Source organism: Amblyomma americanum, chromosome 1 (genome assembly GCF_052857255.1).
Source record: "Amblyomma americanum isolate KBUSLIRL-KWMA chromosome 1, ASM5285725v1, whole genome shotgun sequence".
Classification (NCBI taxonomy): domain Eukaryota; kingdom Metazoa; phylum Arthropoda; class Arachnida; order Ixodida; family Ixodidae; genus Amblyomma; species Amblyomma americanum.
The window spans coordinates 288,937,312-288,954,353 of record NC_135497.1 but is presented as its reverse complement, the minus strand read 5'-3'; the positions used below and the strand labels follow the sequence as shown (position 1 = coordinate 288,954,353).

The 17,042-nt window shown below is 45.9% G+C and overlaps 1 protein-coding gene across 3 annotated transcripts in view; it reads left to right on the top strand.

Moving 5' to 3' along the window:
- Window positions 1–17,042, top strand: part of LOC144115238 (uncharacterized) — an 86,148-nt gene that overhangs the window by 10,847 nt on the left and 58,259 nt on the right. For 2 of the 3 annotated variants that reach the window (XR_013311311.1, XR_013311310.1), the window contains exons 3-5: window positions 1,276–1,382; window positions 3,701–3,929; window positions 15,189–15,284. Coding sequence is in view for 1 of the 3 variants with exons in the window: in XM_077649529.1 (XP_077505655.1) it covers window positions 1,276–1,382; window positions 15,189–15,284 (203 nt within the window). In the remaining 2 variants the exon portion in view is untranslated. The remainder of the gene's footprint in view (window positions 1–1,275; window positions 1,383–3,700; window positions 3,930–15,188; window positions 15,285–17,042) is intronic. The other variant, XM_077649529.1, reaches the window with a different exon arrangement.

The window sequence follows — 17,042 nt, the reverse complement described above, 5'->3', positions numbered from 1 at the left end:
TACGAATGACTGCAGCGAAATGTCACAACAAAATAAGCAGAGCTAGTAAGATCTACAAGTTCGTTCCGAAACGTTGATCGCGATACCTACGTGTATGAGGAGCCCGCTGCTCGAAGCGCAACGGACAGATAACGCATTGCTACTTAACGTAGCGACATTTATCATGGCTTCGGCAAGGGTGAATTCCATGTTTTCGCTTGCAACCGCAGGTAGAGTGTGACTGCTGCTGTTTCTTGCTAATTGGACAGACTTGAGCCCGTGGAGTCAGCTCTTTTCGTTTGGTACAAGCTGTCGTATAATTAAGGAGAAAATTACTGAATTGCCCAAGACCTTATGCATGTTCTGTCCGCAGAGGAGGCAACTTTCACCTGAGGCGATGTTGCTGTTTTTAGCTTTTCATTCTTTCTCGTATAAATATCTGTGTATGTAACCTTGTGAAGAAGGAAACGTTGGCGCACGACTCTGTCTGCAGTCATTGTGCAGTAGCTTTTCCTCTACTTTCGCTCCGTGGGTGTGAGCCTTAAAGAAACACCGGGAACAACTTCAAGTTGGCCCGTATTCATATGTTGTGGAATATTCCGCCGACAAAGAGACCATTCTCACTTAAAGCCGAGCTTTTTTAAGCTACAAAAGGTCAAAGAAATGAAACACAGGTGTCGCCTTCATCTGCCCATTTCGCAACGTAAACTGCGTGCGTCGACGTCGAATTTTTCGCGCGGATCCCGTAGCCTATGGTACACCGCCATTCACTTCAAAACGGAGGCAACCAGTCATTTTCAGAGTAGACGTCACTGGTTTGTATTGAGGGGCGGGAAAATGTTGAAATCAATTGTGTCACACATAAATGCGCCTTTTGCTGCCGGACGAACGTGAGCATAGCCAGCAAGAGTGAGAGAATCTTTTACCGAGAACAATAACTCGGTGAAGTTGTCCTCAGTGTGCACCTAAGTCGCTCGCGGTTGCCTGCCGATGCAGCAGCCTCTTAAACTCTCGTCTGCATTTTGCGCAGGTATTTCACCGTTTCAGGGCCTCTCATTATACCCCTTTTGGCACGTGCACCTTTCCCGTGATGTCATTGTTCCGCATCTATACAGCTCCTACATTTCTTTGAAACATACCTTTTATGCACTGTAGCTAAAACTTTCTTGTTCCTATCATGCTCCTGATCTCGTACACTTATTCCTGTCTGTAGAAATACATGGTTCAAACGCAGCAAGGTGTTTAGTGTGCGCGTGTGGTTATCTGATCCACATGCGTTTCGCTGCCCCTTCGCAGTGGAACTGACGTCAGCTCGCACAACGCTTGCCCTGAGCGTGGTGTTCGTGATCGACATCCTCAGCGGGTGGTGGATGGCGTTCGCCCTCAAGCAGGCCAAGGATAACGTGAGTGTCGTTCACCCATGACTCAAGTTGATCATACGAGGCCGCAGTGCTGGCGCTATAGACACAGCCCGAGCAAGAAAGCAGGCTGGGCTTGGTTCCCTCACAGGAGACAGCTCGGCTAACGGAAGTGGCAGACACGATAGGATCGGCGTATACCTGCCGATGGGGCTGTCTTGAGCGCGATATGAAAGATTACGCAGAACCTGACGTTTTACAGAGATGGGAGCAGCAGTCCTGGGAACTTGAGATACATCACCTAATGGCAGTACTTTGTTTATCAATGTTGACACGTGAAGCGAAGGAGTCAGAGAGAGATAGAGGATTAAAGGAGGACAAGGAAAGGCATAGGGTTGATCAAAAGAGGTTCGAGTTGGATGCCTTGGTCAGTAGCCAGGGGGTAAACAAGAACAAAAGGAGCAACGATAAGGGAACAGAGAGCAATAACGTTGCAATAATGTCAACTTATCCGGCAATACAGCTGGCCACTCACTATAAGCGGGGAATATTCTTGAAGCCTTCAGCTCTGACGATGTTGGCAGCCATCTTTCAGTGATTTCTGAGGATTCCTCAAGGCATCAAAAGTGTCTGAAACGAGATGAAAATGCGCATTAAAAGCTCCGGAAATGAATCTGCAAAGAGGCATGTGGAACAGCCAAAATATGTTTTCTTTTCTTGACATTATTTTTGCTGCACTCGGAGTGCACGTGAGTTGAAAGCAATTTTTTTCAATGAAAATATCTAAAGAAAATTGAGAACAAAAAGAACAAAAAGAATCGCCGAATCGCTGTAAGAACTTTATGACAGCCGCATAAATATAGGACCCGGAGCCACCACTTCAGGTAAATGATTCCATAGCATACGGTTCAAGGTGGCATGCGAGACGTCAAGTGCACATGCATAATCGCGGAGTGAACGTGTGCTCTTAACGTTACAGGCATTTTCTGGAACCGGCCTAAAGGCCTGAGCGTGCTCCAACAAAGTGTGTTGCATATAATTGTTACCTAGCCCGTCGTTACACTGAGAACTTTAGTGTTGCCGCTCTGGGCACGCCCCTCATGGGCACTCATGAAGCCCCTCCAGCGCGCAATCGCGAGAGCCACCATTGCGTCAGATATGGAATCATTGCGTTGCATATTTCCGAAAGAGTTGGAAGGTATGGAAAATCTGCGCCATGATTTAGCCTGTTTGAAGTAACTACTCCGACCAAGCGAGTAGAAACCGATTGTCTGTAAAAAAAATAAAAATAAGCAGCTATTTTTATTTGATACACCTTTTTCAAAAACATTTCTCTGGATGGCTACGTGCGGCTGCCCACCGCAGAGGCGTAGTGCTTGGTTAGAGGAATAAAATTTCGACTGTGCTGGTCGCGTTCCTATGGAGATTAAGAGCAAAAAATTACAGACGTCACTAAAGACTTCTTATGTACTGTGAAGGCGAAAGCTTTGATCTATTTTTAATCCACCCAAAATACACTCTAATTCCCCACAATGCACACTAATCGAACTTAATCCAGCACAGTAAACCCTTAATCCACCATAATCACACCTTAATCCATCGCAATCCACCGTGATTCGACGTAATCCACTCTTAATTCACAGCAGTTCCCACAATCTACCCAAAATACACTATCCACGTAAATCCGCTTTGTACGACCTATTGTAATAAAGGATAATTACTCATTGGCATCCACACAAGTGCTCACATACAGCTACAAAGGTGTACCGAAGTTTTCCCTGCGGTTACTTGATTCAATCTAATCCACTCTTAATCTAACATAATCCTTCTTAATAAACTCTTAATCCCACCAGAATCCACCCGTAATCTACCACAACCCACTGCAATCCGAATTAAACCATCCTATTACGGTTCAATAATATAATCCACTTTTAATCCACCAGAAACCACCGTAATCTAACTTATTTCACCCTATTGAAACTTAACCCAATGTATTCCACTGCTACCACCGTGACCCAACATAATCCACCCTGGTACAACTTAAATTGATGTAATCTACTTTTAATCCACCACAATACATCCTAACCCAACTTAATCCAACGTTATCAACTCTTAATCCACCGCAATCTATCACGATCCATCGTAATACAGTTTAATCCTAAGTAATCCACTCGGACCGCCTAGCGTAGATAACACCCTCTATTTTTGTACCACTAAGCACAAATAGAGACGGCGCCGGCTTTTCTCGTAATGGGACTAGTCATGCTTTCGCTTTAAAAGACGCCTGAACTCTGCGCGACAGCGGTGCACGTCGGCGCGGCGCGCGTCTAAGGCACTTTCAATCCTTCTGTTTGCTGTTGCAGTTTAGGAAGCGTGCTGATTCCATCGCCGAAGAAGCAACGCACGATTGCCACCTCCCGTGCCTGTCTCGTCATCCTGCAGCGCATGCTCAAAGTGGGACGGAATTGACCCACACGGGGGCGTCGTCGAAGAGTGGAATCCGCCTTATAAAGAACGCCGCTGCAAACCCAGGCTTCAGTTCGGCGCGGCGCGCGTCTGAGGCACTTTAAAGCATTCTGTTTGCTGTTGCAGGTGAGACTTAGTTGCTTGTTCTGCAATCCAAAAACTGCCTATGCGCTGCTGCCAAACACAACGCTGAGTGTTGAACTGCTTGATCTGCTTTGTATTTGTATTGATAAGTGTTGTGAACTTGGCGGTAAGCTGTGTTTAGGACTGCTGTGTTAGTCATGAGCAAAGATGTTAAAGAAATCAGCAAGCGCTGCAAGGCGCTTGAAGATCTGAAACGCGAACTGAGAGCTGACCTTAGAACGCTAAAAGATAGCGTAAAAAACTGCAATGACACCTGTGATGGCGTAAATGAAATCAAGAATGAGAGAAGAGAGCTGAGAAAGGAAGTTAGGATGTCTAAAAAAACGACGAGCAGACGGTAGAAAACCGCCGGTTAAGCGAGAGGATAGAACTGGAGCAATACCAGAGAGCTAATAACCTTGAAATAAAAGGTGTTCCCGATGCAGGCGACCCATGCGACGCTGTGAAAAGAATTGGAGCTTCTTTAGATCAACCGATAACTGACTCGGACATTGATGTATGTCACCGCGTCTCGACATTCAACAAAAGAGAAAAAAACATAGTTTTTCGTTTTGTGCATCGCATTAAACGGGACAGGGTTCTGCAGAAATTCAGGAAGAAGCGGCTGACCACTAAGGACATTGCCTTCGGCGGGGAAAGCAACCCTGTGTCCGTTAATGAGCATTTAACGGGGTCAAACAAAAAGCTCCTGGGCCCTGCGGCTGCCCAAAAGAAAGCAATGTGATGGAAGTTCGTTTGGACCTCCCACGGAAAAATCTATGCATGCAGGGACGATACTGCAGATGTTATCAGAATAGCCAATGTGTGTGATGTGGAAAAAATAGCCAGATAATAGACACTAGCAGGAATGTTTCTAACGCTCATCGAACCCTTCCAACTGACATAGCTGGATGTTGCTATAATGACTATGCAACTTTGAATAAAACATATAAGTGCAGTGTACGACAGCTTACAACTATGCATTTAAAGATGCGCGGCATAAAAAACAATGTCGATGATCTAGTAATATTCCTTCAGTCCCTGACTATTAAATTTAAAGCCCTAGTTCTAACAGAAACCTGGTTAACAAAGGACGACATACCACCTTACCTGCCAGGTTATAGGTGTGAAAGCATATGCAGGGAAGCAAAAAAAGAGGCAGAATTGCAGTATATCTTGAGCAAAATATGTATTACGAAGTTATAATTTGACAAGGATTGACCAAAACGTAGAAAAATGTTTTATCAAATTATCTGGTACTTTGATTGGTGCAATATACAGGCCGCCATCTGGCTGTGTATCTGAATTTGGCGACTTCTTTGAATATGCACTGAGTTTTCTAGGATCTGCTACAAAATCGTTTATAATTCTTGGAGATGTCAAGATTGATACAATATCGGATAGCTCGAATGCAAATGAATTTCGTGACCTTATTTATCTCTATGCTTGTTCCAACAAGGGTGACCGCTGATACCGCAACGTGTCTTGACATCTGCGTTACAAATATGAATTGTGACGATATCGGCCGCTGGTGTTATAACATGTGACCTCAGTGATCACCTTCCCGTGTTCTGTTTGGGTTCCCCTGTTTCCAGCAGACACAGATATAATAAGGAAAAGACCTGGCATGGTAAAATAAACGATGAAACTCTGAAGCTTTCTTGCATCCTAATAGAGAACGAAATCCGGAATGACGTTTACATGGAACAGAATGCTACAACCACGTATAAAATATATTGGAAAAGACTTCTGTGGTGCTATGATGCAGCTTTACCTTTGTGTGAGCATAAAACAAAGAAAAAGGTATGCGTAAACCTGGGATGACCGTGGAGTTATTCAAGCGCATAAAAGAAAAAAATAAGAAGATTCATGCTTTTCTAAAATCTCGCGATCTGCATCTATTTGCCGAGTTTAAAACCTTCAGGAACAAATTGAACTCAGACCTGAAGAAAGCGACAATTGAGTAATTTCAGGCTGACATTCTTCATATGTATCAGCAGCGCGAACACAAAAAGGAAGAAGAAGGAGAAGATAGTACAGAGCGCTGAACTTCCAACTTTTATTTGAACGAAAACTGAACCGCACTTATATACACACACCAAGAAAAGCCGACCAGAGGGAGTGGTCAAGCGACGCGAACAAACTGGGACCCACACGATTTACAGGGCATCATAAGATAACAGGAATCACACTATACAAAGAGATCAAAGATATAGAGCATGAATGACACGTGTAAACAAAATGGAAAAACAGGGTTGAGTATGCGCGAGTGACAAAAACAGAGTTGAGGGCGCGATTTTGCTAAAAGAACAAACCAAAACATGAGACGGCGAGATTACGAAAAAAAATAGCAAACGAAGGATGAGCGCCAAAAATTAACACGGCTAGAACGAAAAAGCGACAAGTGAAGTGTGCCTCTAAAAACCGGGTAAAATCAAATAAAACCAGACAGGAAGGTGATTTCTTTTTGAGATAATGAAATAGAAGGGGTGCTAACGCAACCTTCCTTAAGCCCTGAGATGTGGGCTGCTTCAATGATTTCGCGCGTTATTTGGTTTTTATGTTTTTTCAAGACAGTTGCCTTCTTAAAGTTAGGAATGCATTTCTATTTGCTGTCACATACCCGGCAATGTGCGGGCAAGTTCCTCAATGGCGCCCCAGTTAAGTCGTTCTTGTGTTCTATCAACCTTTCATTTAAACGTCTTCCTGTTTGGCCTATGTAAGCCTTACCGCAAGCTAAAGGGATGGAATACATGGCGCCCACCACACAAGGCACAAAAGGGTCTCGGTGCCGGGTTGTACAGCTACTGTTCTTTTTCTTTTTGTTCACTTTGTTGCACAGGCTGGACAAGTGCAGTGGGGCTGAAAAGACAACGTCTACATCTGCTTTTTTACCAATTTTCTTAAGATTATGACAGATTTGGTGCAGATACGGCTAAACGGCAACCCTTTTGTTGCGCTGTCGCTTGTCATCCGGGGCTTCCCTACCATGCTTCATACCTATCAGGACTTTTTTTGCTATTGACGACAGGAGAGATTGCGGGTACCCTGATTGCGTCAGCCTCAACACCTGATTCGAAAAACTGTCATGCAACTTGTGTTCACAAGATTTTGTGAGTGCTTTTATAAAAGTTGACTTCACGATGTTCCTTTTTATAAGTTTTGAGTGGGCTGAGTCGTAAGGCAGGATGGGCTTATTGGCTCTTGGTTCAAATAGCCAGCAGACGTGGTTCTCTCCGAATAAAACCTTTAACTCTAGAAACCGCATTGCGTTTTGTTCTGGGAATTCATGGGTAATTTCAAGAGGTAATAAAGTATTAGAAAAAACGTGGAGGACTTGAGTTGCTTCTGTTTTAAATGCTTCAGAGTCGCAATCTAAGAGAACCAGGAAGTCCTCAACGTACCGGAAAATTTTGAGAACGCTTGAAGACTCGAGCTTGTCCTTCAAGGACCTGTCATGCATAGACAGGAAAAGGTCGCTCAAAATGGGGGCAATGCAAGAGCCGATACAAATGCCTTGCTTTTGTATGAATCTGGAGCCGTTCCACTCAGTTACTGTATATTTTAGGTAAGTGCATAGCAGCTCAATGAAGCCGTCCGCAGATACGCCACACTAATTTTGGAAGGCCACCACACCGTGTCTATCGATGGCGTCACGAACACATTCTATGAGGGCATCCTGATGGATGGAATAAAACAGATCCTTTACATCAATGGAGAAGCCATTGAACGGCACTGTTCTGTTCTCATGCAGGAATCTGACGACTTCTTAGGTATTTTTTGCGAGAAAGGGGTCATTGACTGGAAGTCGCTTGAGGTTACTTTGCAGAAACTTGGCGACTTCTTTTTGCCAGGTCATCTTTTCAGACACAATCACACGCAAAGGGCATCCAGTCTTGTGCGTCTTGGCGGTAAAAAACATTTCCAGGCAGCCAGTCTTCTTTCCTTGTATTGCAAGTGAAAGGTTTTCTAAATTCAATCGTTGGCATAGCTTCTTTGCATTACTTCTTAGTTTTGAATCGGATGTTTCGCATTTTTCAAAATTTGCTTGAACTGCTTCCGCTGCCTTTGACATAAATACTCGTTTTGGAAGGACGGCAATTCTTCGGGTTCGTAATGACAATAAAAGGCTATGGGAGATGGTTAATAATTTAATCAACAGAAAACGACCGAATCCCTGCGTAACAGCTATTACAGTGAATACTGAATGGGGATCGTCTCCCTGATGCGCAGCTAGCGGAAGAAATGAATCTTAGTTTTATTAGCTTTGGAAAGTATACTGGTCCACTTGCTACTACATACGAGCCGACACATACCAATGATCCAATGAGCTCCATCGCGCTTTCTCCTAGCAGTCCATCATAAATTTACAGAATAATCAAGAGTTTGAAAAACGATGTAGCATCTGGAGATGACGGGATAAATGCTTTGCCAATTAAACATATCGCTCCCACATAAGTCACGTGTGGTCATATATGGTTAATCTGATGCTTCTTACTGGAGATTTTCCTGCAGATCTAAAGATAGCAAAAATAGTTCCCGTGTATAAAGGCGGCAGTGCAGCAAATATTATTAACTATAGGCCAATTTCGGTCTTGACTATTTTCTCTAAAATATTTGAGCGCGTTGTCAATGACAGACTCAGTTTTTTTCAGAAAAATGGAATAATAGCTGACGCCCAGTAGGGCTTTCAAGCAAGAAATCTACAGAACAGGCTCTTCTGCATATAAAAGATATAATTATTGAAAACAGAAAAAAAAGCTCCTAACACTGGGCCTATTTATAGATCTTAGGAAAGCGTTTGTTACTGCACAACACGATACTGTAACAGTGTTGGCCACAAGACAGGGACCCGGCAAGAGAGGGCTCGGCAGAACGTTGTTCGGTGGGAGAAACGGCGAAATTCCACTTCCTTCAATCCGCGCGCCAGCAGCGCCAACGTCTTTTTTGCTTTAGCGCCACCTGGCATTCCTCCCCTCTTAAAAAACGCGCGCAGATGAGCGCACACAAGCACACACAAGCGCACTGTACCGAACAAAAAAGGCTCCAAGTATCTGGGGGGTCACCGTGCAAAATACGGCTTCATGCGTAGAACATGGGCGATCTCTGGACGAGGTAGTCGACGGCTTCTCTGCTGGGAAAGTGCCGCGTCCGGTAGTACTTAGTAATTAACGTCGCTGACGCGCCGCAAGACTTTATAAGGACCGAAATAACGGCAAAGTAGTTTTTCGGACAAGCCTCGCCGTCAAACAGGTATCCATACCCAAACCTGGTCGCCGGGATTGTAGAAGACTTGTCTGTGCCGGAGGTTGTATCGGTGTGAATCTTTATCTTGTTGCTGTGTGATGTGAACACGTGCTAGCTGACGAGCCTGCTCGGCTTCGTGGGCAAACTCCTCAGCGTCAGCAGAAAGCTGGTCATCCGTCGGGCAAGGGAGCATTGCATCGAGCATCGTCTGAACCTCTCTGCCGTAGAGGAGGCGGAACGGTGTGAAACGGGTCGTCTCTTGAACTGCTGTGTTATAGGCGAATGTCACGTACGGTATGATCATGTCCCAAGTCCTGTGTTGCACATCGACGTACATCGCCAGCATGTTCGCCATGGTCTTATTAAGCCGCTCGGTCAGCCCATTTGCATGCGGGTGGTAAGCAGTAGTTTTACGGTAGGTCGTACTGCTTAGCTCAAACATTTCGGCCATCAAATGGAAATTTAAGGAGGTCCCTCGGTCGGTAATGACGTAGGTCGGGGCGCCGTGCCGAAGGACGATCTGATTCATGAAGAAATCCGCAACCTTGGACGCTGTGCCATGAGGTAAGGCTCTGGCCTCGGCGTATCGAGTGAGGTAGTCTGTGGCAATGATGATGTACCGGTTGCCACCCGAGTACAAAGGGAAAGGGCCCAGAAGGTCCATGCCGACCTGATCGAAAGGGGCACGTGGTGGTGCAATAGGTTGGAGGAACACCAGAGGCTTGGCGGCCGGGGCCTTACGGCGCTGACATTGCCGACAGCTCTGCACATAGCGTTTAACAACAGTGGCAAGTTTGGGCCAGTATAACAGCTGGCGTATTCTGGAAAGCGTGCGAGAGTATCCCAAATGGCCAGTTGGTTCGTCGTGGCACGCAGAAAGTATTTTCTCTTGAAGTGTTGTCGGCACGACGAGGAGGTACCCTCGCGAACTGGAACCAGGGTTCTTATAGAGCACGCCTCGTTGTAGGGAAAACGACGACAGGTGTCGAGAAAAACGTTTAGGTACCGTGGCCGACTGACTTTCCAGATAATCAATTAGGGGTCGTAACACTGGATCGGCGCGCTGCTCAGCTGACAAATCAGAAGAATCGATTACCCCAAGGAAACTGACGTCATCGTCCGTGTCGGGTGTAGCGAGTTCGACAGGCGCACGAGATAGGGTGTCTGCGTCTTCATGCTTATGTCCGGACTTATAGACAGTGGTGATGTCAAACTCCTGCAGGCGAAGGCTCCATCGCGCAAGGCGTCCAGACGGGTCACGCAGGTTGGCCAACCAACCCAAGGAGTGATGATCAGTGACCACTTTGAAAGGGCGACCATAGAGATAGGGGCGAAATTTCGCAGCGGCCCAAATAATGGCGAGGCATTCTTTTTCAGTCGTGGAGTAGTTAACCTCTGCACCCGACAGAGCGCGGCTTGCATAAGCGATGACTCGTTCAACGCCATCCTGGCGCTTCACGCGAATCGCGCCGAGGCCGATGTTGCTGGCGTCGGTGTGCATTTGAGTGTCACCCCGCTCATCAAAATGGCCAAGAACGGGCGGCGTTTGAAGACGCAGGCAGAGCTCGGCGAAAGCCACGTCTTGCTCGCGAGACCAAACAAAAGGTGTGGCGTCGCGGGTGAGGCGAGTCAGCGGTACTGCGTGGTCAGCGAAATTTTCGATAAAACGCCGGTAGTAACTGCAGAGCCCTAGAAAACACCGAACAGCTTTCTTGTCACGTGGGAGTGGAAATTCCGCAACCGCTGAAAGCTTGTCGGGGTCGGGCTTCACGCCGGCGGTGCTGACGACATGGCCGAGAAATTTCAGCTCCTGGTAACCGAAATGGCATTTCTGGGTCTTCAGTGTGAGCTTAGCTGAACGAAGGGCTTCGAGGACCGTCCGCAGGCGTTCAAGATGTTGACTAAACGAGCCTGCGAAAACCACCACGTCGTCGAGATAGACTAGGCAACACTGCCATTTAAGACCGGCAAGGACAGTGTCCATCATCCGCTGAAAGGTGGCAGGCGCAGAACAAAGACTGAAAGGTAGAACCTTAAATTCATAAAGGCCGCCTGGAGTGACAAAGGTCGTTTTCTCACGATCCCGTTCATCGACCTCGATTTGCCAGTAGCCACTTTTTAGGTCGATGGACGAAAAATACCGAGCGCGCCGAAGGTGGTCGAGAGAGTCGTCAATACGTGGCAATGAATGGGTAAACGTCCTTCTTCGTGACTGCGTTCAGCTTCCGGTAGTCGACGCAAAAACTCTGAGTGCCGCTAATATATTATTAAGGAAGCTAGAGGCCTGTGGGATTAGGGGTGTAGCGCTCAGACTGCTTGTAACATATCTGAAGGTTAGTTCCCAGTATGTAATTATAAACATCTGTATGTCTATTAAAATGGAGTTACAGTACGGCGTCCCTCAAAGATCCATTCTGGGGCCTTTACTATTTCTTATATACGTGAACGATAAAACTATGATACCAGGATCTCCTCAATTAATCATGTACACAGATGGCACTAATATATTCTGTACGGGAGCAACAAAAGCATGCTTAGAAAAATCTGTATATGAATACTTACTAAAACTATCAACTTGGCTGCAAGCCAATCGTATAAGCCTAAATATAAGAAAATCTAAATACGTAATTTTCAAACCCACAAGCAAGCGAGATGACAGTCCGATCAACATCAGGTACGACGGCGACCCTCTGGCGGAGGTCACAGAGCAAAAGTTCTTGGGGGTATGGTTCAGGGGTGATCTCTCATGGAACACCCACGTAGATAGCCTAAGTCAGAATTATCACGGTTTACAGGCGGCCTCTACCGAATTCAACACTTAATTCCATCTTGGTTGAAGCTGACATTATATTATTCTCTGTTCTACTCTAGGATAAGCTATAGTATACTAGCTTGGGGCATAACTGACTCAAATTACAACAAATTAATTACTTTGCAGAAGTGCTACGCATATGCGAGACGTACAATGAGTATAAACGGAAACTAAGAACTCACCCACTTTTTTAGTAAGTACAATATTCTGAGGGCAGACGAGGTATAATACTTCAAGCTGCTACAATGGATACATAAGAACAGACTGCATAACGTACCTACGGAGAGTGTAAGCCCGGACGACATCAGAGATCCGAAAATAAGAATGCCAATAGTTAGAAGAAACTATGGCCGGCAAACACTACCCTTTCAGGTTACCGAACAGCTCAACAGAAGAGACATTCCCATTATTACAATAAACCGTTCCCTGCCTTTAAAAGATTGTAAGAGAGTTCTTTTTTTCAGTGATGTTGTTTACACTTCTCACTAATATCTTTTCCGTGGAAGTGTAGTGTATAGATGTTTTGTCTCTATTGCAATTAATCATGTTCCGTTTGCCATCTCCCATTTTTCTTACTTGCGATGCCTGTACTGTTCATATATGTGCGGATATTTGTTCGTGGACATATTTTCTTTCTGTGCTTGAAGGGGAAGAGGATAGGGGAAAAATGAGAAAAATCTCTGATTTGGTGCATTATGTTGCATATGTATCATGATTCTTATCATTTTTATGTTGTAACCATTCCACATTTATAGAGCAATTATCTCGTTGTGTGCCCTTTCCTTTAACAGATGTATCTGTGTTTCTTGTATGCACTATATGCGTTTGTGTTTTGATCAATGATATTGATTTTGCGCCGCCCAGCCGCACTGTTATATATATATATATATATATATATATATATATATATATATATATATATATATATATATATATATATATATATATATATATATATATATAAAATTTTGCCTCTTTGTCATGTACAGGGCCTGAGGCCTCGTCAGGCGATACCAAGCCTTTAGTCTCAGCCCTCAACAAATGTCTAAGAAAAAATAAAGAAAGAAAGAGAACCCCGGGGGTCGAAACTGATCCAGAGCCTTTCACTACGGCGACTCTTCCTTCTTTCATTCCCCATCGGTGCGGTTGAGGTGTCCACCGAGAAGCAAGGCCGTTACTGCGCCTTTCTTCATGATCAACTTCCCGCTGCTGTAGCTGATAGGCTTTTGGCGTTCGGCTGCTGATCGAAAGGTGATATAATAATAATAATTTGTTTTTGGGGAAAGGAAATGGCGCAGTATGTCTCAGATATCGTTGGACACCTGAACCGCGCCGTAAGGGAAGGGATAAAGGAGGGAGTGAAAGAAGAAAGGAACAAAGAGGTGCCGTAGTGGAGGGCTCCGGAATAATTTCGACCACCTGGGGAGGCCCGCCGCGGTGGTTCAGTGGTTAGGGCGCTCGACTACTGATTCGGAGTTCCCGGGTTCGAACCCGACCGCGGCGGCTGCGTTTTTATGGAGGAAAAACGCTAAGGCGCCCGTGTGCTGTACGATGTCAGTGCACGTTAATGATCCCCAGGTGGTCGAAATTATTCCGGAGCCCTCCACTACGGCACCTCTTCTTCCTTTCTTCTTTCACTCCCTCTTTTATGCCTTCCCTTACGGCGCGGTTCAGGTGTCGAACGATATATGAGACAGATACTGCGCCATTTCCTTTCCCCCAGAACCAATTATTATTATTATTATTATTATTATTATTATTATTACCACCTGGGGATCTTTAACATGCAGTGGCATCGCACAGCACACGGGAGCCTTAGCGTTTTGCCTCCACAAAAACGCAGCCACCGCGGTCGGGTTCGAACCTGGGAACTCCCGATCAGTAGCTGAGCTCACTAACCACTGAGCCACCGCGGCGGGTCAAGCGTTACATCCCGGCCGCGGCGGCGGTATATCGGTGGTGACAAAATACGGAGACGCCTGTGCGCTGTATTACATCAGCGCATGTGGCACCCCAGGTGGTTTGAGTTAAACCGCGGCGTGCAGTACGGCGTCCTTCATAGCCCGAGTCGCTTTGGGGCGTTAGAAAAAAAAATCCCCGCAGCCCACATGGGAAACCGTTCGCCGGTGAATGTACGGCCGCTGCTGTTTCATGGAACTGTTTAAGCAAATATAATTCAGTTTTAAAATGACTGCTGTTTTTTTTTTGTAGACCAGAGTGCAAAATAAAAACCGAAAAACTTGGGGTCTTCTGGACCACATTCCTAAAGAAACTCAATTGGACGTTGACCCACACACAAATATTTCAAAGCGCCCCTAAAATCTTGGATGTAGGACCGCCGAAGAAAATGGATTACTTTCGATTAGTGAATGTTTGTGGGTGGATTAAGGTGGATTAGTGGGCACTATTAGGCGGATTAAGGTGGAAGAGTGAATCAGGTTAGTATAATCCATATGATAATGTACTGGAAGGTACTCGGAACATTATAGTCCTCATATTTTTAAATTTGGCGGTGCTTATGATGTCACGATCCTATCTCTCGGCCAATCAGGGAATTTTCGTCACGGAGAAACCGGGGATGTTTTTGCAAGACAGCCTCAATGTTATCCCATTAAAAAGATCGTTAGGTGACCTTACCTAAAGCAGTAGGTTGTAGCTTTCGCGGTTATTTCCACACTTCTGGAGTGTGTTATCGAGATTGGTAGTCAGGCAACTGAAGCGCAAAACACAGATAAGACGGGGGGGGGGGGGGGGATCAGAACACGCGAGCGCTCCGTCACGACGATGAGCGGACAAGCTGATTTTGACCTTATTTTACTTCCTTCTGCAATAGTACGGTCAAACAACTTCTATGCGACACTGTTTTATCTCATACAAGCGAGCGAGCGATAAAATTCTTCGCCTAAGTACTACGCACGTATCTGATGTATCTTTCGCATCTTAGGGTGGTTAGAAGTCCTGTTCAGCACTCACCAAGGCCTCAACTTTACCACTTCCGAGGCCGTGCTTGCAGCATTTGCTTAGTGTAGCGCCACCACGCGCGGTAGCGTTCAGAAGAGTTTTCTATAGCGTGCTAGCCACCGCTCCTGGGTTTTTGCTCATGTGGTGGGGCATCAGCGCAGTTATTGGGCTAGCGCTGCATGTGTTCGCGTATTGTTTATGACCAAGGGGCTGAGTTCTGCGTTCTTCTTATTATTCCACAGGGTAGCGTCTCCCTGCGGACAGTCCTGCTCTTGTCCGTGTTCGCGGCCGTGGACATCGCTGCAAGCACCGGCTTCGTGCCGCTACGGATCATTATGGTGTGTTCTTGTCATTCTTTCCTTCACTTTTCAGCATGAAACAAGATGAACGTCGTGTGAAGGTCCTTCTAAGCCTCAGCTGTACCGCCTCTGTGCACATTGCGCAGGCGTGGACGTCTCTACTTCCTCTTCCCTCTAACATCTTTCATATATTGACGTTCATACTCCTGTCCTTATGCCTTCACACTATTTGGTCAATGCCGGGAACAAAAAAAAACCATCAGTGACTCAAGACCGCTTGCGTGTGGGAATGGCGAAAGCATTACTGTCCCTTGGTGCAATGACAGCCACCCACACACACACTCGCGCGTATGTCACCACCCGGAACGCTGTACCGCGAACGGCTACATCGTTGTTTTGATACGAAAATTGTTTTTTGAGGAAAGGAAATCGCGCAGGAACTGTCTCACATCTCGGCGGGCGCCTCAACCGCGCCTTAAGCGCAGAGGTAGAAAGTCTGGGAAGGCATACAGCTGAAGGTGCTTATGTCACGGGTCCGAATCCCTGTCGCAGGCTAGCGTCGAACGTCAATGACACATGCCAGCTGTATACAACGAGAAATCGTATGACATCACTCGGAACGCTCTACGACAAACGGTTGTGTCTCAATTTCGGTATGAATGTTGTGGGAAAAACTGTCGCCACACTCGGGTCGTTCATTGGGGAGTATACCGGGTGTGCCAGCTAACTTGAGCCAATGGTTAAAAAATAAATTATTAGAGACAGGCGAGTGAAACCAGTTGCATATTTGTGACAGCCGTCTTGCACACCACATGCATTTTTTGTTACACAATTCATAGTTTAATTAGGTTAATTATTTAAAATCACCAAATATTGACTTTAGACAACAAATGGCATTAGAATAGTTGTCGAGCACCTTCAGAAAGCCCCATTCCGTCATTTACGATAAGGAAATCCTCACGTGTGTCTTTCTTTCCGAGCTCCAAAGAAAGCCCGCGAAATACAAAATAAATCACGTGATTAACGCACTTGCGCACCAAGATCGTGCTGCTCTCAAGCGTGGTTTCAGAAAACCAAATCCCCTGCAGCCTTGACGCGACGGCCTCGCACCAGCGGTAGGTCGATATATTGGCGGTGGTTTCTGGCCTACGTCAGCCCAGCGCCTCCTCTATTTTTACAGAGGAGGCGCTGGTCAGCCACACATGATGGTGCGAGTTGCCGCCTCCAACATATCGGCCTGCCGCTGGTGCGGGGCCGTCGCGTCAAGGCTGCAGGTGATTTCGTTCAAATGCTGATACCACGCTTGAGAGCAGCACGATCTTGGTGCGCAAGTGTGTTGATCACATGGTTTATTTTGCATTTCGCGGGCTTTCCTTGGAGCTGGGGAAAAAAGACCCACTTGAGGGTTTCCTTATCGTAAATGATGGAATGAGGGTTTTTGAAGGGGCTCGAACACTCTTCAAATGCAATTTGTTGTCTAAAGTTAGTATTTATTAAGTTAGATAATTAAATTTAATTAAACCATTAATTCATTGCGCAACCAAATGGGTGTGGTGCGCAAGATGGCTGCCACCAATACGCAACTCGTTTCACTCTCCTGCCTCTCATAATTTATTTTTTAACCCTTGGCTCAAGTTAGCTTGGACACCCGGTATATAGACGAACGAGATGTGTAGGCTGCAATTTTCAGAAATTGCGGGGCTCAGCTTGCTGTGTGCGTCGTACGGCCGCTGGATGACGTCACCCTATTTTTCTTGCCATAGCAGGTATTTTGTGATTGTCTGCTAGTACACACAC